The sequence below is a fragment of the Periophthalmus magnuspinnatus genome, chromosome 14 (genome assembly GCF_009829125.3).
Source record: "Periophthalmus magnuspinnatus isolate fPerMag1 chromosome 14, fPerMag1.2.pri, whole genome shotgun sequence".
NCBI lineage: Eukaryota > Metazoa > Chordata > Actinopteri > Gobiiformes > Gobiidae > Periophthalmus > Periophthalmus magnuspinnatus.
The window spans coordinates 3,357,167-3,383,943 of record NC_047139.1 but is presented as its reverse complement, the minus strand read 5'-3'; the positions used below and the strand labels follow the sequence as shown (position 1 = coordinate 3,383,943).

The window sequence follows — 26,777 nt, the reverse complement described above, 5'->3', positions numbered from 1 at the left end:
TCATTTCCCATCTCTGTGAAGCCCTTGGATAGTCCTTTAGAATGTTCTAAAACCTGCTGTTCTGTTAATTCTGAAGTCATGTTAGAACTGAGTTAAATGTCAGAATGGCGTCACGAACAGGATCCTACTCCATTCATCCTGTTGGTGGTGCCATTGTGTGAAGGAGCTGCTGCAGTTGTTCAGATGTGATGACGTCTGACACAGAGGCTCTGGGGTTTATTCAGCCTCTGGATCTGCACACACATGTTAGCATTGTTAGCATTTTAGCATGTTATTTTCTTTTTGATGACACAATCAAACTGCACCTGATCTTTCCTTGTGTTTAGGTACACCATGAAAAGTAGTTTAATGTTTATATCACATTCACAAACCTTAGAAAAAATAAACAGCACAGAGTTTGTTTTTGAACTTTTGTCTTGTATTTATGGGTGAAAACACAATAAGACTCATATTTCCATGGTTTTCTATGAGTTCATGGTTTAGTTTGTTTGGTGTGGCTCCGGTCGGCTTCTCCAAGTTGAAGAAAGGTTGATAAAAGACCACATGTACTAATTACTATGGTCTACACCACTGTGTCTCCTCCTCCTTCTTATTGGACAAAAACACTGCCTCAGAACATAAAAATACAACATACTTTCTTATGGGAGTATTGAACCCAATCAAACAAACAAGGACCAAAGTAGCACATATACAGACTGTACACTTACTGCATGTGGTGCCTGTTTATGAGTTTGTAAAGTTCATATTGAACACAGTGATTTGTTCAGTACAGACACTAGTGTGAGGCTGATGTCTGCAGTTTGTCTTTGAGAGGAAATAACACATTAGAAAAGAAATCTCTGCTCAAATCAAGTCAAAATAAAACATTTACAAAGTGATTTTTCTACAGATTTGACTGTTGTATTTTACACAGAGGAGGGTGAGTGTGTCGGAGCACACACACACACTGAGGAGTCAGAAGACAAGAGACTAAACCCAGGGAGCAGAGTGTGAGTGAATGTGGTGTTGAAGGTGTGGAGGTGGGTCAGTTGGTCAGAGGAGACTGTGTAGAAGGACAGAGAGCCAGCAGGACAGTCCACAAACACTGAGACTGTCCCAGAAGAGGAGGAGCAGGACTGACGGAGGGAGGTGTATATGGCATTATGACAAACAGAGAAACGATCTTTGGAACACTTCAGACTCCAGGACTGATCATTGTGTCCAAACAAACTGTCAGCACTGACTCCTTTCCTTTTGATTCCTCTGTAAGACACTGATATAAAAACCCTTCCACTCCACTGGACCTCCCAGTAACAGCGACCAGTCAGACCAGTGGAACACAGAATCTGAGGACAGGTCTCAAATCTGTCCTGATGATCTGGATACGGCTGCTCCTTTCTCACAAATGTCACCTTCTTGTTGTTGTCCGACAGTTTGAGTTTTCTGTGAGCTGTGTTTGGATCCAGAGTGAGATCACAGAAATCTGATGGAGAGAAGACACAACACAGCAGCAGTTAGTCCCATGTGGAGACACAGATTTAATTATAGTTTAATATGGGTCAATCTATTCATGAAAGATGGATTTAAAGTCAATTATTTATGATGAATGTATTTTTATTCTGATGATTTTATTTGTGAATCATGTCAGTCTTATATTTGGCTCATGTTTCTTTTGCATCAGCTCTATATTTCCTTTAGTTTCAGAGCCTCACATCTATTTCAGATTATTTTCAGTGTAAAACTTTAATTTGTTGCTACAGTGTTGTTTGTGTGAGACAATCAAAATCATAAAACTAATCAGTGTTAAATGGAGTAAGTCAAACTTACATCTCCAGATCGGATTCATCCATCGTTCTCCAGCAGGTCTCAGTCTAAAGGAAACACCACATCAGAGAGTGTCAGAAGAGTTTGTGTGAGAATAAAGACGACATATTGTACTTTTGTCTAGTGTAAAGTGATAATCTCTTTCATCAGTGGATCATTATCTGGATTGTCTGGATTAAAACAATTACAACATAGTTAAAAGTTATTTTTGCAGAATAGTTCTCCTTTGTTGTTATGTAGAATCTGACAGTGGTTCTCAAACTGTGGTACGTGGGCCTCCTTTGGTGGTTCTAAAATCTGTTTTTTTGGATAGAAAGCACTTCTGAGTACAACAAATGTGAATTTATTCATGATTTAGTTCAGATTAATCATAGTCTTGAGTCTGAACTTGGTTTGAAGATTGCTGTTACATTGAATGAATTATGTTCTTTTTTCGGTGAGTAATTATAAGAGTGGTCCAAACCTGAGAGTGTCCAGGGCGCAGTGAGGGTCCTCCTGTAGAGCAGACAGGAGCTTTATTGCTGTGACTCCTGGGTGGTTGTAGCTGAGGTCCAGTTCTGTCAGATGGGAGGAGTTGGACCTCAGAGCTGAGGCCAGAGAAGCACAGCCTTCCTCTGAGACCAGACAACCTGACAGTCTGAAGACAAAATATTGTAAACAGTCAATTCATTAGTAACATTTAACCCGAATGAGACAAATAAAAAGTCCCATGTCTTTATGTCACTTTTATCTCAGTTTATTTTCCACAGCAAATGCCAACAGGTTATGTAATAATAGTACATAATTTTAACCCCTCTGACCTGAGCTGTTCCAGTTTACAGTGAGGACTCTTCAGACCAACAGACAACATCTTCAGCCCTGAGTCTTTCATGTCGTTGAGACTGAGATCCAGGACTGTCAGACTAGAGGACTGGGAGCTGAGGACTGAGGCCAGAGCTTCACAGCTTCTCTCTGACAGGTTACAGCTGCTCAGTCTGGAGAGAGAAAACATTGTTCATGTAGAAGTTGAATCAAACCATCCTCTGCTTTGCTTTGGTGGAGGCCTTGACCACTGGCAGCAGCCACTCAATCAATTTATTAATAACATTCATCCCAAACAAGACAAATAAAAAGTGCCATACCTTTAGTTACTTTTATCAAACGTTCTTTTCCACAGCATATGCCAACAGTTTATGTAATAACAGTGAGTAATATTAACTCCTCTGACCTGAGCTGTTCCAGTTTACAGTGAGGACTCTTCAGACCAACAGACAACATCTTCAGCCCTGAGTTCTTCAAGTCATTGAGACTGAGATCCAGGACTGTCAGACTAGAGGACTGGGAGCTGAGGACTGAGGACAGAGCTTCACAGCTTCTCTCTGACAGGTTACAGCTGCTCAGTCTGGAGAGAGAAAACATTGTTCATGTAGAAGTTGAATCAAACCATCCTCTGTTAAACAAATGTTACTCACAGAGCTTTGTTGGAGGCCTTGACCACTGGCAGCAGCCTCAGGAGAGCCTCCTCTGAAGCACAGTATTTCTTCAGCTCAAACTGGTCCAGATCTTCTTCTGATGACAGTAAGATGAAGGCCAGAGCTGACCACTGAGCAGGAGACAGTCCACCTTCAGACAGACGTCCAGAACCCAGGACCTGTTGGATCTGCTCCACCAGAGAACGCTCATTCAGTTCATTCAGACAGTGGAGCAGGTTGATGCTCCTCTCTGCAGACACATCCTCACTCAGCTTCTTCTTGATGTACTCAGCTGTTTTTTGATTAGTCTGGGAGCTACTTTCTGTCTGTGTCATCAGACCTTGTAGAAGGCTCTGATTGGTCGACAGTGAAAGACCCAGGAGGAAGCGGAGGAGCAGGTCCAGGTGTCCATTTGGACTCTGCAAGGTCTGGTCCACAGCTGTCTGGTAAAATTGGACTGATTTACTGTCAAAAATATTTGTCCACCATGATGTTTGTTTTTCTGAGAGCAGGTTGATTCCAGTGTTGATGAAGGTCTGATGGACGTGAAGAGCAGCCAGAAACTCCTGCACACTCAGATGGATGAAGCAGTAGACCTTGTCCTGGTACAGGCCTGGCTCCTCTCTAAAGACCTGTGTGAACACTCCAGAGTACACTGAGGCCGCTGCAGCGTCCAGCCCACACTCACTCAGGTCACACTCGTAGAAGATCAGGTTTCCTTTCTGCAGCTGCTCAAAGGCCAGTTTTCCCAGAGACTCCACCATCTTCCTGGTCTCTGGACTCCAGTGTGGGTCTGTCTCAGATCCTCCTTCATACTTGATGTTCATGAAGGGGATGAAGAATTCAATGGATTTATTCAAGATGGCGCCGGGGTTGCTGGCTCGCCGCTTGGCTCTGCATGGTTTTATATGTTTTATATTGATTTTAACTACTTTTAAGAGGACCGTCAACTCACTGCTGGTGTATGATCGTCAAGAGCTGTTAAACATTGGACAAAACCTTGGTGCATGTTCAATCTATGAAGCGAATAAGTCCAAGTCCTTCTACCTGGCTGACGTGCCCGACTGTCTCCTCCGGGTCAACGCGCTCCCACCAAGGAAGCGTAAACGCCGTGGAATACGAGCTGGGCGGCTTGTGAAGCTGAAGGCATGGCTGGCACTTTCTCCCGGCAGGGTGTGGTCCTCCTCATTTCCACAGGAATACACGAGTTGTCTTCGCCGGTATCTCGCGAGACGCACGCCTGCTCCGGTCGGCGCTTGGCTGATTCCCATCGTCGGGCAGCTAGAGGAGGTCTACGCGCTGCGCCCGTGCCGTTCCTCTTTTCGCCGGGCTTCACGTGTGTCCCCCGGTAATCTCCGGTCGTTGAGCCGGGCTGCCCCAGCGGCTGATGAGCCTGTGGCTCCAACAAAGTGTGCGCTGCTGAATGCGCGATCTATCGTGAACAAGACGTTTGTCCTGCAGGATTTCTTCAAGTCGCGCTGTTTGGATATACTGTTTTTAACTGAGACGTGGATCAACACCGGTGAGTCTGCCGCCTTTTCAGAGCTTTTACCTCCTGACTGTACTTTTATCAACATGCCAAGAACCACTGGTCGTGGTGGCGGTATCGCTACTGTTTTAAAGAACTGTGTTTATCACAGGATTTTATCACCGGGTCCTTTCTCCTCTTTTGAACTTAGTTGCTTTGAGCTGCGACAGACAGATCCAGTGTTGTGCGCTGTGATTTACAGACCGCCTAAGCACAACAGAGACTTTATTAAAGAACTTTCTGATTTTATGGCTTTGATGTCCTCTCAGTATGATAGGATTTTAATAGTTGGGGATTTGAATGTGCATGTCTGTTGTCCTACAAAACCTATGGTCAACGAGTTTTTAGACTTTATTTATGCTTTTAATTTGACACAACATGTCACTGGCCCCACGCACACGCACGGACACACTTTAGACCTTGTGTTGTCTTATGGTTTTCACGTTGACAGTGTTTCTGTTGGGAATGCTGTTTGTTCTGATCATTGTCCAGTAATGTTTGATTTTACTTGTTGTAATGACACGCCGCTGCCTGCTTCTGTGCGTAAAAGCCGACTTATCAAGTCAGACACAGCCGCTGCCTTTTCTCCTCTTTTTACGGCATCTTTGTTAACATGCCCCACCTCCGCATACATGGATGCGGATCAACTAATGAATGTATTTCTGTCCACTTGTACTTGTGTCTTGGACGATGTAGCCCCCTTGAAAGGCTTGCGTCCAAAACCAAAACAAGAGCCCTGGCTCAATGAAACCACGCGCGCAGCACGACGTGAGTGCCGTAAAGCGCAAGTGGAAAGATAATAAATTGGAGGTGAATTATCAAATACTCAAATGCAGCTGGAAAAACTATCAGCGTGTTGTTAAAGCTGAAAAGACTAAGTTTTTATCTGAACTCGTTTTAAGTAATTGCAGTCAACCCCGTGTTCTTTTTAAAACAATTGGTTCTGTTCTGAACCCTAATCCATCCACTACACTGGAGATGACGCGGGACACTTGTGAGAAATTCCTATCTTTTTTTAATAGTAAGGTTGAGGATATTAGAGCTAATTTATCTACTCTGTCTCTTTCTTCTAACCTCACCATAACAACTCAGTGCTCAAATGTTTTTAGTCAGTTTGAGCCTGTGTCTTTGTCTGTGCTTACAGGGATAGTGAATAAACTTAAACCATCCTCCTGTCCCACAGACCCAGTCCCACCTCGGTTCTTTAAAGAGGTTTGGGGAACTATTGGAAATTTTGTTAAAGAGATTGTTAACAGCAGTCTGTATTCTGGTGTTGTTCCTTCTTTTTGTAAAAAAGCTGTTGTTGAGCCTTTGATCAAAAAACCTGGTCTTGACCCTACAATTTTATCTAATTATCGACCAATTTCTAAACTCCCTTTAGTGTCGAAAATTTTAGAAAAAACTGTCATTGCACAGCTGCAGCCTTTCCTAGATGCAAACGGAACTTTGGACACTTTCCAGTCAGGCTATAAAGCGTTTCACAGCACAGAGTCTGCACTTTTAAAGGTTTTAAATGACCTGCTTTTAATGACAGACTCTGGTAATTCTGCCATTTTAGTGCTTTTAGACCTGACTGCAGCTTTTGACACAGTTGACCACTCAACTCTTTTAAACCGTCTTGAATATTGTGTGGGTGTCAGGGGGACTGCCCTGGACTGGTTTAGGTCGTACCTAACAGGGCGGTCCTTCTCAGTCAGGCTGGGGGACTCTACCTCATCCTTCACCCCACTTGTGAGCGGAGTCCCCCAAGGTTCAATTCTGGGGCCTATTCTTTTTGCACTTTATCTTCTCCCGCTTGCGGACATTTTTAAAAGACATGGCCTTTTATATCATTTTTACGCAGATGATTGCCAGATTTATTTACCAATTTCTAAAAAAGACTACTGCTCCCTGACACCCCTACTCGACTGTCTATGTGACGTCAAGGCTTGGTTGGCCCAAAACTTTTTAAAATTGAATGAAGCAAAGACCGAGGTTATACTGTTTGGCTCTGGCAGTACCCCCACGGATGTGGGACCTCTTCAAAATTATGTGCGTCCCACAGTCACCAACCTTGGCGTCACCATAGACAGCGATTTTAAATTTGACAAGCATATTAATGGCGTTTTAAAATCTAGTTTTTATCATCTGCGGCTTTTATCCAAAGTCAAACCATTTTTATCTTTTAAACTTTTTGAACAAGTCGTGCACGCTTTTATTTCTTCGCGCCTGGACTACTGCAATGCACTTTATTCTGGCATTTCGCAAAACTCGCTTTACCGACTGCAGTTAGTCCAAAACTCTGCTGCACGACTTTTAACAGGAACCAAAAAACACGATCATATCTCACCAATTCTTGCGTCTTTGCACTGGCTTCCTGTTAATTTTAGAGTTGATTTTAAGATTTTATTGTTTGTTTTTAAAGCTTTGAATGGTCTGGCCCCAGATTACATCTCGGACCTCATCAAAATTTACATCCCGGTGCGCGCTCTGAGGTCTGAGGGCCAGCTCCAGCTCGTGGTCCCTAAGACCAGACTTAAAACCAGAGGGGACAGGGCCTTTTCTGTGGTTGGACCTAAACTGTGGAACGCCCTGCCCCCCCACGTTCAAACAGCTCCCACTGTAGAGTGTTTTAAGTCTCGTCTTAAGACCCACTTTTATGCTCTGGCTTTTAACACCGCGTGAGTTGTGTGGTCCTCTGTGTTTTTCTTTTCTTTTATTTATTTTTATGTGTTTTATTGATTTTATTGATTTTATTTTTTTTATGTCACTTTGTCTCTGTGCAGCACTTTGGAAACAATTTGTTTATGAAATGTGCTATATAAATAAAGTGGATTGGATTGGATTGGATTCATGACTTTGGCCTGAACCACCAGGAAGTGGATGTACATCTGAGTCAGGGTCTTAGGCAGCTCTCCTCTCTCTCTGCTTTTCAACACATGCTCCAGGACTGTGGCAGTGATCCAGCAGAAGATTGGCATGTAGCACATGATGTGGAGGCTTCTGGACGTCTTGATGTGGGAGATGATTGTGTCGGCCTCGTCTCTGAACCTCTTCCTGAAGTACTGCTCCTTCTGTGGGTCGGTGAACCCTCTGACCTCTGTCACCATGGAGACGCACTCAGCAGGGATCTGATTGGCCGCCGCGGGTCGTGTGGTTATCCAGAGGCGAGCGGAGGGAAGCAGGCTTCCCCTGATGAGGTTTACCAGCAGCACGTGCAGTGAGGTGGACTCTGTGGGGTCGGTCAGGGCCTTGGTGTTGGTGAAGTCTAGAGGAAGTCTGCACTCGTCCAGACCGTCAAAGATGAAGAGCACCTGGAGGTCTTCAAAGCTGCAGAGTTCTGTTTGTGTTTGACTAAAGAAGTGATGAACAAGTGTCACCAAGCTGAAGCTTCTCTCCTTCAGCACATTGAGTGCTCTGAAAGTGAACGGGAACAGCAGCTGTATGTCCTGGTTGGCTTTGCCTTCAGCCCAGTCCAGACTGAACTTCTGAGTGAGCACTGTTTTCCCGATGCCAGCCACTCCCTTTGTCAGCACTGTTCTGATTGGTTCATGTGTGTGAGCTGGGCCTTTAAACATGTCTTCACATGTGATGGCTGTCTCTGCTGGGTCTGGTTTCCTGGAGGCTGTTTCCATGTGTCTGACCTCATGTTCCTGGTTGACCTCTGAAGACCCTCCCTCTGTGATGTAGAGCTCTGTGTAGATCTGATTCAGAAGGGTGGAGTTTCCTGCTTTAGCGATGCCCTCAAACACACACTCAAACTTCTGCTGCAGGTTAGACTTCAGTTTATGTCGATAAACTCCAGAATAAGTCCCTGAATGAAGACAACAGATACAGGCCTGAGTCTCAGAGAATATAAAACGACTGTGAGCACCTTGTTAAATGTGTTAAATGGTCCTACTGCTCCACAGATGCTCAGCCAGCTCCTTCTGTTTCATCCTCCTCAGGAAGTTCAGTGTGATCTTCAGAACAGCCTCACTGCTGCTCCTCTGCTCTTCATCCTTCACAGGCTCTAAGCATTCTGGGTAATCTGTACTCAGAACCTTGTGGAGCTTCTTCAGCTCCTTCTGGACAAAAGTGAAGATGTCCTCCTCCAGAAGCTGAACAGACACATTATAAACAACACAAATGCAGTCAGTGTCAGATCTGTGTGGAACAAGTTCTCATTCATCTGAACATTTACAAACTTTAGTGACAGACCTTAAATATGGAGTCCAGCTGTGTCTGATGGTGCTGACCACTGGAGACCTCTGGACCCTGCTGCTCCACTCTGTGAGAGAGACTCATCAAACACTTATGTTCATTTCAACTGTTTTATTCAGTGGAAACTCACGGCTCTGTTGAAAAATGAAGTGGATATCTCATAGACCAGTCACTCCTGAGGAACTCACAGATGGGACCAGGTTCAGATGGAGGATGTTTCTGGTGGATCCTGAGACACAGAAGAAAACACACTTCAGTCACAGTGACTGTTCTTAACACTTATGTTCACCTCACTCCAGAATCCATCATCACATACAATGTCTTTTAGCTCTGTCTGTGTTTGTCTGTGTGAAAACCACAAACAACTGTCTACATTACAAATGGACTGGTTATTGTGAAAACATCTACATGTCAGAAACATCACAAAGACCAAACAGTCTATGAAACCAGCTGGAGTCGGTCGAAGAAAGAAAAGATTTGAACATTACACAAAGACAGTAACCTGAGTCTGTGTGAAGAGAAAGGCTGAAAAATAAAATAAAAAGTTGTACTGCAAAAAAAAGTATCTCTGTTGGAGAAGCACAGTCGTTAAAGTCATGTGACTTGAGCAGGTCCAGCGGGTGATGGATCTGGACTAGGATCTCATAGAAGGCCTTTTGTAGGACAAAGACATAAGTGTGTTGCATTTCCTGCTGCTGAGACGAGCATGAAGTTCCTCCTCACAGTCACAGAGTCATCTGCAGCTCTTACACTTATGTTGAGTTTAATAAAAACAAGTCGTCCATATCATTCTAAAAAGGCTGTGAACATAAAGTCCTGACATTATGAGGTGTTGAGTCTGACTTACTCTGGACCATCTTCTCTTTTAAAAACAATCCCTCGATACATAGAGTCCTCACTCTTGAATGAGACGGCGCTGGCCCCAGGAGCAGGTCTGTGGACACAGATGGAGCAGTGGCTTTAGTCTGAGCTCTGATATGGAGAACAGTGGTGGAGTGATCCTCTCTTACCTGTGAGCTTTGGGGAGGAGAGTGGTTTTAGAGGGAGGGGCTCCGTCCTCTCTGGTCTCTCTCTGATCCATGCTCAGTCCAGTCTGAGTGACAGTGAGAGGGCAGAGGTGCTGCTGAGGGACACAGGGGACCCCACATTAGATCACAGTCCTCAGCACTGGAGTCTGGAGTCTCATTTAGGGACTTCACTCCTGTGTTTTATTGGGACATGTGTCTAACTGCCTCATGTTTCTTGAACTTTGTTTATCTGTGGTTCTAGAAAGTTTCATTTTCTTCTATATTTTTGGATTTTAACCCATTTTTCTGTACAATTACTTTTGAGATGTCTTTCTTTTTTCTGTCTCATTGTAACAGATTAACCAAACATGAGTTTAGGATTATATTTCTAAAAGAAAAGACCGTTAATGTTTGTCTGGATTTGCAGATCTAAAAAAGTCAATCTCCAATAACAGAGTTTTGTCTTGAACTCCAGACCAAGTGGCATCATCCCCACAACCCTTAGGCAAGACACTTGAAACAGAAACACAGAGACACAGTGTCCTGTAAAACAGACAGTAAAGAATCAAAGACACAGAGGCACATTTGGACTCAGCGACAGGTTGGTGGTTCTATTCCCATGTGTTTTAATGTGGACTCAGCAGAACACAGAGAAATAAACCTGACATTACTCAGAGCTTTAAAGCTCAACTCCTTCCATCACTGCTGCTGTCTGGACCTGTCCTGGACCTGGACTTTGGACTCTGTCTGTGACTTGGATCTGGCCCAGATCCTGAGTCTGGTCCTAAACGTTTCCCTCTTTACTTTTCTACAAACATCTTTGATGTCACATTTCCTCTTTCTTATTTTCTCTTAAAGGTGCACTGTGTAACTTTGCTCTGGAGGGTCAGACACCTGCTTGTTTACATGGAGACGTTATTTTTTTGCTTAAAATGTTCCACAGTATGGCATTAAACTCTACATTGTAACAAGCAGGTGACGCCATTTGGTGGTGATCGAGCTCGTAGTAAAAATGTATGTTTTACAATTTTGAGAAATAAAAACACCTGGAAATGAATGAATGCAAAACAGATACGTTTAAAGCAAGAAACATTTATTGTGGAACACTCTGGTCAGTAAAATCTCCATAGAGACAGTGAGGTGGTGCACCCTCTGCCAGAAAAGATGCACCTTTAACTGAACGGAGCCTCCAGGGCCTGAGTGTTTGAATAAAACACATTTGACTCTTCTGTATTAAATATGATTGTTCTATAGAATGTTGTGACGTCTGAAACTATAGCAACACAATAATAAAATATGAATGATTCACCTTCATCAGCCTCTGGAGGATCACAGTCCAACATCTTTACTGTTTATCAGAGATCTCAGGAGAGACTTTATATCAAACCTTTGACCTGTGATTGTGACACAAAACAAACCAATAACAGGCTCATATCCCAAACACTCAAGTCTTTCTGACACTTCTCTGTATAAACTAGAAAACCAAAAGATGATTTGGTGAATAAATGTAAATGAGCTGGTCTGAGCCTGCAGCTCCCTCTGGCCCTGTCCCTCTACATTTGAGCTGCTCAAAGTGAACACTACATGTGTAAAACAGTGTCTTTGGCCTGTCTCATCTACACTCTATGGCTCAGCATAATACAACAGGTTACAGCAGCTACAACACGAGCTGGAAAGAGGACTGCAAATGTGTACTCAAGTAAAAGTACAGCTGCATGGCTAAAGATGGACTCAAGTACAAGCTTCAACCACTGTACTCAAGTAAAAGGAAAAAGTACACATTTAAAATAAGAGTACTACTTCATTTTTTAACAGATAGTACAAGTACAGGTTTAAAAATCTACTCAAAAAAGTACAATTATGTAAAAAATATATCCTCAGACACAGAAACACAGAATGAAAACTGCACTGACTGAATTATCTCAGATTTAAATAAATCAAGTTCAACTTCAAATAAAAGTTAAACTAATGTTAAAAGTTGAGTGTATTTTAAATGTAAAACAGGTGAAAATATGACTCAATAACCCATTAGAAGTGAAGAGTCTGAGACCATAAAACTAGGATTACATAAAGAATGTGTTCAAAAAGCCACAAAGTGACTGTGACACAACACAAGTAAATATAAGTCATTATTACCTCAGACAAACAGTCCAACACCTCCTGAGTCTGTGTGAGCCTCCTCTGCTCCTCCTCTGCTCCTCTGCTCCTCTGCTCCTCTGCTCCTCCTCTGCTCCTCCTCTGCTCCTCCTCTGCTCCTCTGTTTGATATAAAGTCTCTCCTGAGATCTCTGATAAACAGTAAAGATGTTGGACTGTGATCCTCCAGAGGCTGATGAAGGTTAATCATTCATATTTTATTATTGTGTTGATTCAGGGACAGATCAAGTTTGGATAAATGTGTTCCAGTTTTATCCTGTTTAACTGGTGTGGAGTGAATAAATAATCTATAACAAAGCACTTTGAGAACACTGAAATGTGAAAGAAAAATCAAATAATAATGATGGTTATTATCATTATTATTATTATTATTATTATTAGGCCCGAGCCCCTACATTAACTCCATGTCGAGAGCTTTCAAATATAGAATATGTCATTCTATTTTTAACGGATTTATTGTTTTTGGTAAAAATATTATTAGTTTTATTTAGGACTGAGCGCCTACAGGGCGTAGGGCCTATTAGGGTCAGGGGTCAGGGTTAGGTTGGGGTAGGTGTAGGGGCGGGGTGAGGGTTTAGAGTTATGCTCTATTTAATAGAACATTTATTCCATACTCCATGTTCTTCCACTTATCCGGGGCAGCAGTCTAAGCAGGGACTCCCAGACTTCCCTCACCCCAGCCACATCCTCCAGCTCCCCTGGTGGGACCCCAAGGCGTTCCCAGGCCAACCAAGAGGCATAGTCCCTTCAGCGTGTCCTCCTCCCCAGGGAAGCATTCAGGAGACAACCTGAACAGATTTCCAAACCACCTCAGCTGCTCCTCTCAACATGTAGGAGCAGTGACTCTACTCCGAGCTTATCCCATGTGACCGAGCTCCTCACCCTATCTCTAAGGGAGCGCCCAGCCACCCTGTGGAGGAAACCCATTTTGGCCTCTTTTATTGTGATCTTGTCCTTTCAGTCATTACCCAGAGCTCATGACCATAGGTGAGGGTAGGAACATAGATTGACCAGTAAATCGAGAGCTTTGCCTTTGGACTCAGCTCCTTCGGACCGATACAGCGACCGCATCACTGCAGACGCTGCACCGATCCGCCTGTCAATCTCCCGCTCCATCCTTCCCTCACTCGTGAACAAGACAACGAGATACTTGAACTCCTCCACTTGAGGCAGAGACTCACCACCCACACGAAGAGGGCAAGACATTCTTTTCTGGTGGAGAACCATGGCCTCGGATTTGGAGGAGCCGATTGTCATCTCAGCCGGTTCACACTCGGATGCAGTCCGGGTTATGTGCTTGACGTGGGGTTCAAATGAAAGAGTGGGGTCGAGGAGCACACCGCGGTTGCGGATGAGTGGGGATAGAAAATGTGGTGTTGTCAAGGTGCAGGGTGAAGTGTTGTGATCTGGTGATGTTGTGTGGACCGATGATGATGAAGTCAGTTTTGTCGCTGTTTAGTTTGAGGAAGTTGTGATTCATCCAGTTTTTGATGTCTGTTAGGCAGTGGGTGAGAGTGGAGTGGATGCTGGGGTTGTGGATGTTGTGGAGATGTAAAGTTGGATGTCGTCAGCGTAGCAGTGAAAGGGGAGACCGTGACGACGAATGATGTTGCAGAGGGGGAGGATGTAGAGAATGAAGAGGAGAGGACCAAGCACCGAACCTTGGGGGACTCCCTGCTGCAGGGGGGCTATGGAAGAGGAGCAATGGTTGATGTGGGTGAACTGTTGCCGGTTTGTGAGGTAGGACTGGAGCCAGAAGAGAGCAGAGCCGGTGATGCTGAGTGAGTTTTTGAGGCGGAACAGGAGGATGGAGTGGCTGATTGTGTCAAAGGCTCTAGTGAGGTCCAAGAGAATGAGTATGGAGAGGTGGCCGGAGTCAGCGGAGAGGAGGAGGTCATTTGTGACTTTGAGCAGAGCTGTTTCGGTGCTGTGTTTGTGACGGAAGCCGGACTGGAAGGGTTTATAGAGACTGTTTGAGGTGAGGTGGGCTTGGAGTTGGGCGGCGACGACACGTTCCAGGATTTTAGACAGAAAGGGGATGTTGGATATAGGACGGAAATTTGCACAGTTATCAGGGTCAAGGTTGGGTTTTTTGAGGATGGGGGTGATGGCAGCCAGCTTGAGAGACTGTGGGACAGAACCAGAGCAGAGGGAGGAGTTTATGATTTGGGTGATCAGTGGAGAGAGTGCAGGAAGACAGGCTTTGATGAGAGGAGAGGGAATGGGATCCAGCGAGCATGTAGAAGTTTTAATGCCGGAAAAAAGTTTTGTCAGGTGAGCAGGGGAAATGGGTGTGAAGTGAGAGAGCTGTTGATGGGGCAGAGGAGGATCAGGTGGAGCAGTGTAGGAGGAGGAGAGGCCTATTGAGCTGTAAATGGAATCTATTTTGGACTGAAAGAAGGTTTGAAATTGATTGCATTTGTCAGTGGTGAAGGAAGATGAGGTGTTGTAGTTGGGTTTTAGGAGTGTGTTTATTGTGGAAAAGAGAGCTTTGGGGTTATCGGAGCCGGAGTGGATGAGGTTGGAGTAATATTTGGACCGGGCAGAGTTTAGTGTGTCTTTATATTGCTGTATGTAGTCTGTGTAGATTTGGAGATGGACAGTTAAACCAGATTTTTTGTACAGTCTCTCAAGCTGGTGCTTATGGGACTTCATTTGATGGAGCTCAGGGGTGTACCAGGGGGCAGTGTGGGTGAAGGAGACGGTTTTAGTTTTGGTGGGGGCTAGTTCGTCAAGACAGGAGGAGAGGGTGTTGTTATAATGAGTGACAAGTTCAGAAGGGTTTTCAGACAGAGGGGTTCGGAGGTAGCCAGTTTGGAGGAGAGTAGAACAGAAAGAGCAGGAGTTTCAATGGATTTTAGACTTCTGAAAGTTATTGTACATTTTGCTTTATGGGCTGTGAGGGAAATTTGTATGTTGAAGGTTATGGCAAGGTGGTCAGATATGCAGAGGTTATGGCTGGAGAGATTGTTTATTGTGGGATCAGTGGAGCAAACCAGATCAAGAATGTGACCGTGAGTGTGAGTGGGGAAATTGACATAATGAGTGATGTTGAAGCATTGAAGAAGGTCCATGAATTCAGCAGCGGGTTTGGAGTTGACATTGTCTATGTGGAAATTAAAGTCACCAAGCAGAAGGATGGAGGATGATATGGCACTTAACTGAGTCAGAAAGTCTGTGAGGTCTGGAAGGAATGAGGGGTTGGACTTCGGGGGGCGGTAAATAACAGCAGTTACAAGTGGAGATGGACCGGACAGTTTGAAAGCAGTATATTCAAATGTGTGAAAGTTTGAGAGAGAGAGAGGGGTTAATTTAATGTCTTTTTTGAAAATAACTGCTGTGCCACCGCCGCGCCCTTCAGAACGGGGGTTTCAATGAAAGAGAATCCGGGGGGTGTGGTCTGATTGTGGGAGAAATAGTCCATAGGTTTATGCCAGATTTCAGTCAAACAGAGAAAATCCAGTTTATTGTCTGTGACGTGCTTATTTAACATGAGTCCCTTGTTGCTGAGGGAACGGGTGTTGAGGAGGGAGAAGTTCAGGTGACGTGAGTTGGCGGTGTGTTGTGATGCGCGTGGAACAGGGCGGAGGTTGGACCGACTCACATGTAGGTTGTTGTGATGACGTAATGCGGAAGTATCAGAGCAATGGACCGATAGACAAGATGGCGTTTTCAGATGAGCTGTGATAGGAAAAAGTACATCCAGATCCCCAATGTGGAGGATGGGAGCTGTGGAGGAGTCCAAGCTGTTGAAGAGAAGCAGCGCAGTCCGGGAGGCAGCGGTTGTTGAGCCGGCGGAGGGTAGAGGCGGAGTACTGCAGCAGCAGCGGCAACCTCAGACCAGTGAATGCTAACAGGAAGCTAGCATCTTGGCGCTGAATACCGGCACGATGTGGCTGAAGATGTAAACCAAGAAGGCAAATGAAGCTCCCGAGAGTCCACAGGATGTGTACCATCGCCAAGCAAAGAGTCCGGTGGGAGGCTGGAGTCTGAGATCCAGTCCGAGGACGTGCTGTCGGCATCGGGGAGTGTGTAACACTGGAGGGCTACGGAGGCAGCCGGGCACCCTTCCCGCCGTATTGAACACACCGGGATTGCAGAATCCTGGGCGGACAATCAGCGGGGCTGAGGCCAGATAAATGACACAGTGAGGGACACTACTCCAGATTGATCCGTGCAAGACAGACACGTCAGAAAGGAGCCATAGAGTGTGACATCCACAGGACAGGAACTCCGAGCAGGCGCGGGAAAGGTGGACCAAGCTGGCGGGAAAGGAGCTGGTGCTTGACAGGGGCTCCGAGCTGATGGTAAAGGAGCTCCGAGTTGGCGGGAAACAGGGGCGTCTCAGCTCAGGTGAGCAAAAATGTTCCAAAAGATAGCCCTGATGATCAGGTCTTTACTTCTCTGAAGTATTAAGGCTATACGCCTTAATACTTCAGAGATCATAACTAGGGTAGAGCAGGGTAGAGCAAATCTCACAGAATCATGGACAGAGCGGCAGCCACTGTGCCAGCATATAGGCACCATTTTGAGGACTTTTGACCAATGAAATAACACAATTTATAGTTTTGAAGTTATTTGTAACTGTGCTCATTTCACATCTCTGTGAGCCCTTTGGATAGTCCTTTGGAATGATCTGAAACCTGCTGTTTTGTTCTGTTAATTCTGAAGTCATGTTAGAAAGACTAGACTAAACTAAACTAGAACTGAGTTAAATGTCAGAATGGCGTCACGAACAGGATCCTACTCCATTCATCCTGTTGGTGGTGCCATTGTGTGAAGGAGCTACTGCAGTTGTTCAGATGTGATGACGTCTGACACAGAGGCTCTGGGGTTTATTCAGCCTCTGGATCTGCACACACATGTTAGCATTGTTAGCATCCTAGCATGTTATTTTCTATTTGATGCCACAAACAAACTGAACCAAATCTTTGTCTGTGTTTAGGTACACCATGAAAAGTAGTTTAATGTTTATGTCACATTCACAAACCAAAGAAAGAATAAACAGCACAGAGTTTGTGTTTGAACTTTTGTCTTTTATTTGTGGCTGAAAACACAATAAGACTCATATTTCCATGGTTTTATATGAGTTCATGGTTTAGTTTGTTTGGTGTGGCTCCGGTCGGCTTCTCCAAGTTGAAGAAAGGTTGATAAAAGACCACATGTACTAATTACTATGGTCTACACCACTGTGTCTCCTCCTCCTTCTTATTGGACAAAAACACTGCCTCAGAACATAAAAATACAACATACTTTCTTATGGGAGTATTGAACCCAATCAAACAAACAAGGACCAAAGTAGCACATATACAGACTGTACACTTACTGCATGTGGTGCCTGTTTATGAGTTTGTAAAGTTCATATTGAACACAGTGATTTGTTCAGTACAGACACTAGTGTGAGGCTGATGTCTGCAGTTTGTCTTTGAGAGGAAATAACACATTAGAAAAGAAATCTCTGCTCAAATCAAGTCAAAATAAAACATCTACAAAGTGATTTTTCTACAGATTTGACTGTTGTATTTTACACAGAGGAGGGTGAGTGTGTCGGAGCACACACACACACTGAGGAGTCAGAAGACAAGAGACTAAACCCAGGGAGCAGAGTGTGAGTGAATGTGGTGTTGAAGGTGTGGAGGTGGGTCAGTTGGTCAGAGGAGACTGTGTAGAAGGACAGAGAGCCAGCAGGACAGTCCACAAACACTGAGACTGTCCCAGAAGAGGAGGACCAGGGCTGAGGGAGGGAGGTGCGTTTGTGATTATGCCAAACAAAGAAACCATCTTCAGAACAGAACAGACTCCAGGACTGATCATTGAGTCCAAACCCAGTGTCAATGATTCCTTTCCTTCTGATTTCTCTGTAAGACACTGATATATAAACCCTTCCACTCCACTGGACCTCCCAGTAACAGCGACCAGTCAGACCAGTGGAACACAGAATCTGAGGCCTGATCTCAAATCTGTCCTGATGATCTGGATACGGCTGCTCCGTCCACACACGTATCACCTTCTTGTTGTTTTCAGACAGTTTGAGTTTTCTGTGAGCTGTGTTTGGATCCAGAGTGAGATCACAGAAATCTGATGGAGAGAAGACACAACACAGCAGCAGTTAGTCCCATGTGGAGACACAGATTTAATTATAGTTTAATATGGGTCAATCTATTCATGAAAGATGGATTTAAAGTCAATTATTTATGATGAATGTATTTTTATTCTGATGATTTTATTTGTGAATCATGTCAGTCTTATATTTGGCTCATGTTTCTTTTGCATCAGTTCTATATTTCCTTTAGTTTCAGCCTCACATCTATTTCAGATTATTTTCAGTGTAAAACTTGAGTTTGTTGCTGCAGTGACAAAGTGCAGCTCCAGTCTCTGACGTCACTCCACACATTCTACACTCCTCTGTGCTCCTCCTGTGCTCCTCCTACACTCCTCTGTGCTCCTCCTGTGCTCCTCCTACACTCCTCTGGGCTCCTCCTGTGCTCCTCCTACACTTCTCTGTGCTCCATGACACAGACTTTCTCCTTTAAAATGTCTCTATATGAATCCACAGTCATTTGTGCTTGTGTGTAGACCTGTGTCCAACAGCTGTGCCTGTGTCAGTGTGGCTCCTGTGCTCCTCCTTTGCTCCTCCTTTGCTCCAGCAGCAGTAGTTCTGATGGGGCTTGGTGCTCCTCCTTTGCTCCTCCTTTGCTCCAGCAGCAGTAGTTCTGATGGGGCTTGGTGCACACAGGGGCTGAGACATGTGGCTCTGTGTTTCAGGAGCTTGTTCACAGCTTCTGTCCTTTTGCCAGTGTTTGTGTGTCTGTTGTTGTTCTAGTGATGAGGAGGAGGCAGCAGAGGCACAGCTCAGAGGAGAACAGGGGATTGGTTTAAATCCACTGTCTCCAGAAGAAGAATGAAGATCACTGTTGTGTTTGAGCTGAAACATGAGTGCAGTTACACAGCTCCAGACTGGACTCTTCAGGATCTGCTTTAAGAAGAACTCTGGATTCACACAGTCTGAGGCCACACCCACAGAGGAGAGAGAGTCGAGGGGGAGGGGCCAGTGAGTCTCAGTCTGACTGACCGATGAGACATGCTCCAGGTGTTTGGTTATTTCCCATGATGCTTTTGTTGAAACTCATAAAACAACAGTAATTTAAATCATAATAACCATGTGCCGTATTGAAGTGTTGTTTGTGTGAGACAAATAAAATCATAAAACTAATCAGTGTTAAATGGAGTAAGTCAGACTTACATCTCCTGATCGGATTCATCCATCGTTCTCCAGCAGGTCTCAGTCTAAAGGAAACACCACATCAGAGAGTGTCAGAAGAGTTTGTGTGAGAATAAAGACGACATATTGTACTTTTGTCTAGTGTAAAGTGTTAATCTCTTTCACCAGTGGATCATTATAATGATAAAAACAAAGAAAATGGATGGAAGAAGACGGAATATTAATCTAAAATGATTTAATAAAAGAAACAAATCCACTGACTTCTGGGTTGTAAAATTTTGGAGACCAATGAGGTTTTAAGAACTGATTCACACATGTCCCTTTATTATACGTCACCAGAAACATCATCACAACAAAGGAGCCTCACCTCTGGAGAGATTTAAATGTAGTTCACACTAATGAGCAGCAGGGTTTGTTTTTTGAGTTTTGTTTTTTTTTTCATTTGTAATAAATAAATCCAGAGCAGTGAGAGTCGCTGTGGTGTGAAAAAAGGAGGCAGATTGGAGCCATGACGTCTTGAATACAGGAGAATAAAGATCATTCAAACATTCATGAATCACTCTAAATACAACTCTGAGTGTGTGGATTAAAACAATTACAACATAGTTAAAGTGATTTTTGCATAATAGGTCTCCTTTGTTGTTATGTAGAATCTGACAGTGGTTCTCAAACTGTGGTACGTGGGCCTCCTCTGGTGGTTCTAAAATCTGTTTTTATTGGATAAAAAGCACTTCTGATTTTCAATTTATGAGTACAACAAATGTGAATTTATTCATGATTTAGTTCAGATTAATCATAGTCTTGAGTCTGAACTCAGTTTGAAGTTTGTTCTTACATTAAATGAATTAATTGTTTTGTGGATTGTTTTTTGTGAGTATTTATAAGAGTGGTCCAAACCTGAGAGTGTCCAGGGCGCAGTGAGGGTCCTCCTGTAGAGCAGACAGGAGCTTTATTCCTGTGTCTCCTGGGTGGTTGTAGGTGAGGTCCAGTTCTGTCAGATGGGAGGAGTTGGACCTCAGAGCTGAGGCCAGAGAAGCACAACCTTCCTCTGAGACCAGACAACCTGACAGTCTGAAGACACGAATTATTATTGTAAACAGTTAATTCATTAGTAACATTTAACCCGAATGAGACAAATAAAAAGTCCCATGTCTTTATGTTACTATTATCAAATGTTCTCTGACCTGAGCTGTTCCAGTTTACAGTGAGGACTCTTCAGACCAACAGACAACATCTTCAGCCCTGAGTCCTTCACGTCGTTGAGACTGAGATCCAGGACTGTCAGACTAGAGGACTGGGAGCTGAGGACTGAGGACAGAGCTTCACAGCTTCTCTCTGACAGGTTACAGCTGCTCAGTCTGGAGAGAGAAAACATTGTTCATGTAGAAGTTGAATCAAACCATCCTCTGTTAAACAAATGTTACTCACAGAGCTTTGTTGGAGGCCTTGACCACTGGCAGCAGCCTCAGGAGAGCCTCCTCTGAAGCACAGTATTTCTTCAGCTCAAACTGGTCCAGATCTTCTTCTGATGACAGTAAGATGAAGGCCAGAGCTGACCACTGAGCAGGAGACAGTCCACCTTCAGACAGACGTCCTGAACTCAAGACCTGTTGGATCTGCTCCACCAGAGAACGCTCATTCAGTTCATTCAGACAGTGGAGCAGGTTGATGCTCCTTTCTGCAGACACATCCTCACTCAGCTTCTTCTTGATGTACTCAGCTGTTTTCTTATTGGTCTGGGAGCGACTTTCTGTCTGTTTCAGCAGACCTTTTAGAAGGCTCTGATTGGTCGACAGTGAAAAACCCAGGAGGAAGCGGAGGAGCAGGTCCAGGTGTCCATTTGGACTCTGCAAGGCCTGGTCCACAGCTGTCTGGTAAAACTGGACTGAATTATTGCTAAAAATATTTGACCATGATGATGTTTGTTTCTCTGAGAGCAGGTTGATCCCAGTGTTGATGAAGGTCTGATGGACGTGAAGAGCAGCTAGAAACTCCTGCACACTCAGATGGATGAAGCAGTAGACCTTGTCCTGGTACAGGCCTGGCTCCTCTCTAAAGACCTGTGTGAACACTCCAGAGTACACTGAGGCCGCTGCAGCGTCCAGCCCACACTCCCTCAGGTCACAGTCGTAGAAGATCAGGTTTCCTTTCTGCAGCTGCTCAAAGGCCAGTTTTCCCAGAGAATCCACCATCTTCCTGGTCTTTGGACTCCAGTGTGGGTCTGTCTCAGATCCTCCTTCATACTTGATGTTCTTCACTTTAGCCTGAACCACCAGGAAGTGGATGTACATCTGAGTCAGGGTCTTGGGCAGCTCTCCTCTCTCTCTGCTTTTCAACACATGCTCCAGGACTGTGGCAGCGATCCAGCAGAAGATTGGCATGTAGCACATGATGTGGAGGCTTCTGGACGTCTTGATGTGGGAGATGATTGTGTCGGCCTCATCTCTGAACCTCTTCCTGAAGTATTCCTCCTTCTGCGGGTCCGTGAACCCTCTGACCTCTGTCACCATGGAGACGCACTCAGCAGGGATCTGATTGGCCGCCGCGGGTCGTGTGGTTATCCAGAGGCGAGCGGAGGGAAGCAGGCTCCCCCTGATGAGGTTTACCAGCAGCACGTGCAGTGAGGTGGACTCCGTGGGGTCGGTCAGGGCCTTGGTTTTGGTGAAGTCCAGAGGAAGTCTGCACTCGTCCAGACCGTCAAAGATGAAGAGCACCTGGAGGTCTTCAAAGCTGCAGAGTTCTGTTTGTGTTTGACTAAAGAAGTGATGAACAAGTGTCACCAAGCTGAAGCTTCTCTCCTTCAGCACATTGAGTGCTCTGAAAGTGAACGGGAACAGCAGCTGTATGTCCTGGTTGGCTTTGCCTTCAGCCCAGTCCAGACTGAACTTCTGAGTGAGCACTGTTTTCCCGATGCCAGCCACTCCCTTTGTCAGCACTGTTCTGATTGGTCCATGTGTGTGAGCTGGGCCTTTAAACATGTCTTCACATGTGATGGGTGTCTCTGCTGGGCCTGGTTTCCTGGAAGCTGTTTCCATGTGTCTGACCTCATGTTCCTGGTTGACCTTTGAAGACCCTCCCTCTGTGATGTAGAGCTCTGTGTAGATCTGATTCAGAAGGGTGGGGTTTCCTGCTTTAGCGATGCCCTCAAACACACACTCAAACTTCTGCTGCAGGTTAGACTTCAGTTTACGCTGACAAACTCCAGAATAACTCCCTGAATGAAGACAACAGATACAGGCCTGAGTCTCAGAGAATATAAAACGACTGTGAGCACCTTGTTAAATGTGTTAAATGGTCCTACTGCTCCACAGACGCTCAGCCAGCTCCTTCTGTTTCATCCTCCTCAGGAAGTTCAGTGTGATCTTCAGAACAGCCTCACTGCTGCTCCTCTGCTCTTCATCCTCATCCTTCACAGGCTCTAAGCATTCTGGGTAATCTGTACTCAGAACCTTGTGGAGCTTCTTCAGCTCCTTCTGGACAAAAGTGAAGATGTCCTCCTCCAGAAGCTGAACAGACACATTATAAACAACACAAATGCAGTCAGTGTCAGATCTGTGTGGAACAAGTTCTCATTCATCTGAACATTTACAAACTTTAGTGACAGACCTTAAATATGGAGTCCAGCTGTGTCTGATGGTGCTGACCACTGGAGACCTCTGGACCCTGCTGCTCCACTCTGTGAGAGAGACTCATCAAACACTTATGTCCATTTAAATTGTTTAATTCAACACTTGTGGAAACTCACGGCTCTGTGGCAAACATAGGGGGATACTCCTTAGAGCGGTCACTCCTGAGGGACTCACAGATGGGACCAGGTTCAGATGGAGGATGTTTCTGGTGGATCCTGAGACACAGAAAAAAAACACTTTTGTGTTCACCTCACTCCAGAATCCATCATCACATACAATGTCTTTTAGCTCTGTCTGTGTTTGTCTGTGTGAAAACCACAAACAACTGTCTACATTACAAATGGACTGGTTATTGTGAAAACATCTACATGTCAGTGGGAAACATCACAAAGACCAAACAGTCCATGAAACCAGCTGGAGCCGGTCAAAGAAAGAAAAGATTTGAACAAGGACAGTAACCTGAGTCTGCGTGAAGAGAGGCTGAAAAATAAAAAGTTGTATCTCTGTTGGAGAAGCATGGCCGTTAAAGTCATGTGACTTGAGCAGGTCCAGTGGGTGATGGGCCTGGACTAGGATCTCATAGAAGTCCTTTTGTAGGACAAAGACATAAGTGTGTTGCATTTCCTGCTGCTGAGACGAGCATGAAGTTCCTCCTCACAGTCACAGAGTCATCTGCAGCTCTTACACTTATGTTGAGTTTAATAAAAAACAAGTCGTCCATATTATTCTAAAAAGGCTGTGAACATAAAGTCCTGAAATTATGAGGTGTTGAGTCTGACTTACTCTGGACCATCTTCTCTTTTAAAAACTAACCCTCTTTGCATAGAATCATCACTCTTGAATGAGACGGTGCTGGCCCCAGGAGCAGGTCTGTGGACACAGATGGAGCAGTGGCTTTAGTCTGAGCTCTGACATGGAGAACAGTGGTGGAGTGATCCTCTCTTACCTGTGAGCTTTGGGGGAGTGAGTGGTTTTAGAGGGAGGGGCTCCGTCCTCTCTGGTCTCTCTCTGATCCATGCTCAGTCCAGTCTGAGTGACAGTGAGAGGGCAGAGGTGCTGCTGAGGGACACAGGGGACCCCACATTAGATCACAGTCCTCAGCACTGGAGTCTGGAGTCTCATTTAGGGACTTCACTCCTGTGTTTTATTGGGACATGTGTCTAACTGCCTCATGTTTCTTGAACTTTGAAACTTTCTAGAAACACAGATAAACATTTTCTCCTATATTTTTGGATTTTCAACCATTTTTTTTCTGTAGAATTACTCATTCTTTTTTCCATCCAATTGTAACAGATTAACCAGATTTGAGTTTAGGATTATATGTCACAAGGAAAAGACCGTTAATGTTTGTCTGGATTTGCAGATCTAAAAAAGTCAATCTCCAATAACAGAGTTTTGTCTTGAACTCCAGACCAAGTGGCATCATCCCCACAACCCTTAGGCAAGACACTTGAAACAGAAACACAGAGACACAGTGTCCTGTAAAACAGACAGTAAAGAATCAAAGACACAGAGGCACATTTGGACTCAGCGACAGGTTGGTGGTTCTATTCCCATGTGTTTTAATGTGGACTCAGCAGAACACAGAGAAATAAACCTGACATTACTCAGAGCTTTAAAGCTCAACTCCTTCCATCACTGCTGCTGTCTGGACCTGTCCTGGACCTGGACTTTGGACTCTGTCTGTGACTTGGATCTGGCCCAGATCCTGAGTCTGGTCCTAAACGTTTCCCTCTTTACTTTTCTACAAACATCTTTGACGTCACATTTCTTCTTTCTTATTTTCTCTTAAAGGTGCAATGTGTAACTTTGCTCTGGAGGGTCAGACACCTGCTTGTTTACATGGAGACGTTATTGTTTTGCTTAAAATGTTCCACAGTATGGCATTAACCTCTATATTGCAACAAGCAGGTGACGCCATTTGGTTGTGATCGAGCTTGTAAAAAAATGTATGTTTTGCAATTTTGAGAAATAAAAACACTTGGAAATGAATTAATGCAAAACAGATACGTTTAAAGGCATATTGTGGAACTTTCTGTGTAATAAAATCTCCATAGAGACAGTGAGGTGGTGCACCCTCTGCCAGAAAAGATGCACCTTTAACTGAACGGAGCCTCCAGGGCCTGAGTGTTTGAATAAAACACATTTGACTCTTCTGTATTAAATATGATTGTTCTATAGAATGTTGTGACGTCTGAAACTATAGCAACACAATAATAAAATATGAATGATTAACCTTCATCAGCCTCTGGAGGATCACAGTCCAACATCTTTACTGTTTATCAGAGATCTCAGGAGAGACTTTATATCAAACCTTTGACCTGTGATTGTGACACAAAACAAACCAATAACAGGCTCATATCCCAAACACTCAAGTCTTTCTGACACTTCTCTGTATAAACTAGAAAACCAAAAGATGATTTGGTGAATAAATGTAAATGAGCTGGTCTGAGCCTGCAGCTCCCTCTGGCCCTGTCCCTCTACATTTGAGCTGCTCAAAGTGAACACTACATGTGTAAAACAGTGTCTTTGGCCTGTCTCATCTACACTCTATGGCTCAGCATAATACAACAGGTTACAGCAGCTACAACACGAGCTGGAAAGAGGACTGCAAATGTGTACTCAAGTAAAAGTACAGCTGCATGGCTAAAGATGGACTCAAGTACAAGCTTCAACCACTGTACTCAAGTAAAAGGAAAAAGTACACATTTAAAATAAGAGTACTACTTCACTTTTAACAGATAGTACAAGTACAGGTTTAAAAATCTACTCAAAAAAGTACAATTACCTCAAAAATATATCCTCAGACACAGAGACACAGCATAAAAACTGCACTGACTGAATTATCTCAGATTTAAATGAATCAAGTACAACTTCAAATAAAAGTTAAACTAATGTTAAAAGTTGAGTGTATTTTAAATGTAAAACAGGTGAAAATATGACTCAATAACCCATTAGAAGTGAAGAGTCTGAGACCATAAAACTAGGATTACATAAAGAATGTGTTCAAAAAGCCACAAAGTGACTGTGACACAACACAAGTAAATATAAGTCATTATTACCTCAGACAAACAGTCCAACACCTCCTGAGTCTGTGTGAGCCTCTGCTCCTCCTCTGCTCCTCTGCTCCTCTGTTTGATATAAAGTCTCTCCTGAGATCTCTGATAAACAGTAAAGATGTTGGACTGTGATCCTCCAGAGGCTGATGAAGGTTAATCATTCATATTTTATTATTGTGTTGATTCAGGGACAGATCAGGTTTGGATAAATGTGTTTCAGTTTTATCCTGTTTTATTGGAGTGGAGTTAATGAATAATCTATAACAAAGCACTTTGAGAACACTGAAATGTGAAATAAAAATCAAATGATGATGATGATGATTATTATTATTATTATTACTACATCATTATTATCATTATTATTATTATTATTATCATCATTATTATTATTATTATTATTATTATTATTATTAGGCCCGAGCCCCTACAGGCGTCATCTGTCTTGACAAACTCGCAGGTAAAGCACTCATCATGTGACGTGGAGAATGTCGAGAGCTTTGAAAAAACATAGAATATGTCATTCTAATGTTAACGGATATATTGTTTTTGCAAAAAATATTATTAGTTTTATTTAGGACTGAGTGTCTACAGGGCGTAGGGCAGTGGTCGGCAACGTCCGGCCCGCGGGAAAATGTTGGCCCTTTGCCAATTTATTTTGGCCCGCCAGAGGATTTTGGACTTTCTTCCGGCATTGATTCTTTAATACTGTCATGATCCGCTCCGTCTGCTCCACGTTTTTC

At 44.0% G+C, this 26,777-nt stretch overlaps 1 protein-coding gene across 5 annotated transcripts; it reads right to left on the bottom strand.

Moving 5' to 3' along the window:
- Positions 1-412: 412 nt before the first annotated feature.
- Positions 413-26,117, bottom strand: LOC117381571 (NACHT, LRR and PYD domains-containing protein 3-like). Of its 5 annotated transcripts, none has more exons than XM_055226594.1 (13): positions 26,041-26,117; positions 23,925-24,037; positions 23,762-23,848; positions 23,095-23,193; positions 22,956-23,025; positions 22,651-22,855; positions 20,778-22,563; positions 20,534-20,707; positions 3,011-3,184; positions 2,604-2,777; positions 2,267-2,440; positions 1,807-1,850; positions 413-1,462 (listed from the first exon to the last, which is right to left on the bottom strand). In XM_055226594.1, the coding sequence occupies exons 2-13, from the start codon at positions 23,993-23,995 to the stop codon at positions 906-908; spliced, it is 3,615 nt and encodes a 1,204-aa protein (XP_055082569.1). In that variant the 5' UTR covers positions 23,996-24,037; positions 26,041-26,117; the 3' UTR covers positions 413-905. The 5 variants fall into 5 exon arrangements, with proteins under 5 accessions (XP_055082569.1, XP_055082568.1, XP_055082570.1 ...); XM_055226593.1 differs by having other exon boundaries at positions 23,925-24,034; XM_055226595.1 differs by lacking the exon at positions 26,041-26,117 and adding an exon at positions 25,076-25,157 and having other exon boundaries at positions 23,925-24,034.
- Positions 26,118-26,777: the final 660 nt, after the last annotated feature.

Bases quoted from the DNA above. Each gene is read 5' to 3' on its own strand.
- LOC117381571 (XM_055226594.1), bottom strand. From the start codon at position 23,995: ATGGATCAGAGAGAGACCAGAGAGGACGGAGCCCCTCCCTCTAAAACC. The intron at 22,856-22,955 runs GTCTGTCACTAA...GTGTCTGTTCAG, and splicing joins AGCTGGACTCCATATTTAAG to CTTCTGGAGGAGGACATCTT. The intron at 3,185-20,533 runs GTCAGAGAACAT...TTCTCTCTCCAG, and splicing joins TGTAAACTGGAACAGCTCAG to ACTGAGCAGCTGTAACCTGT.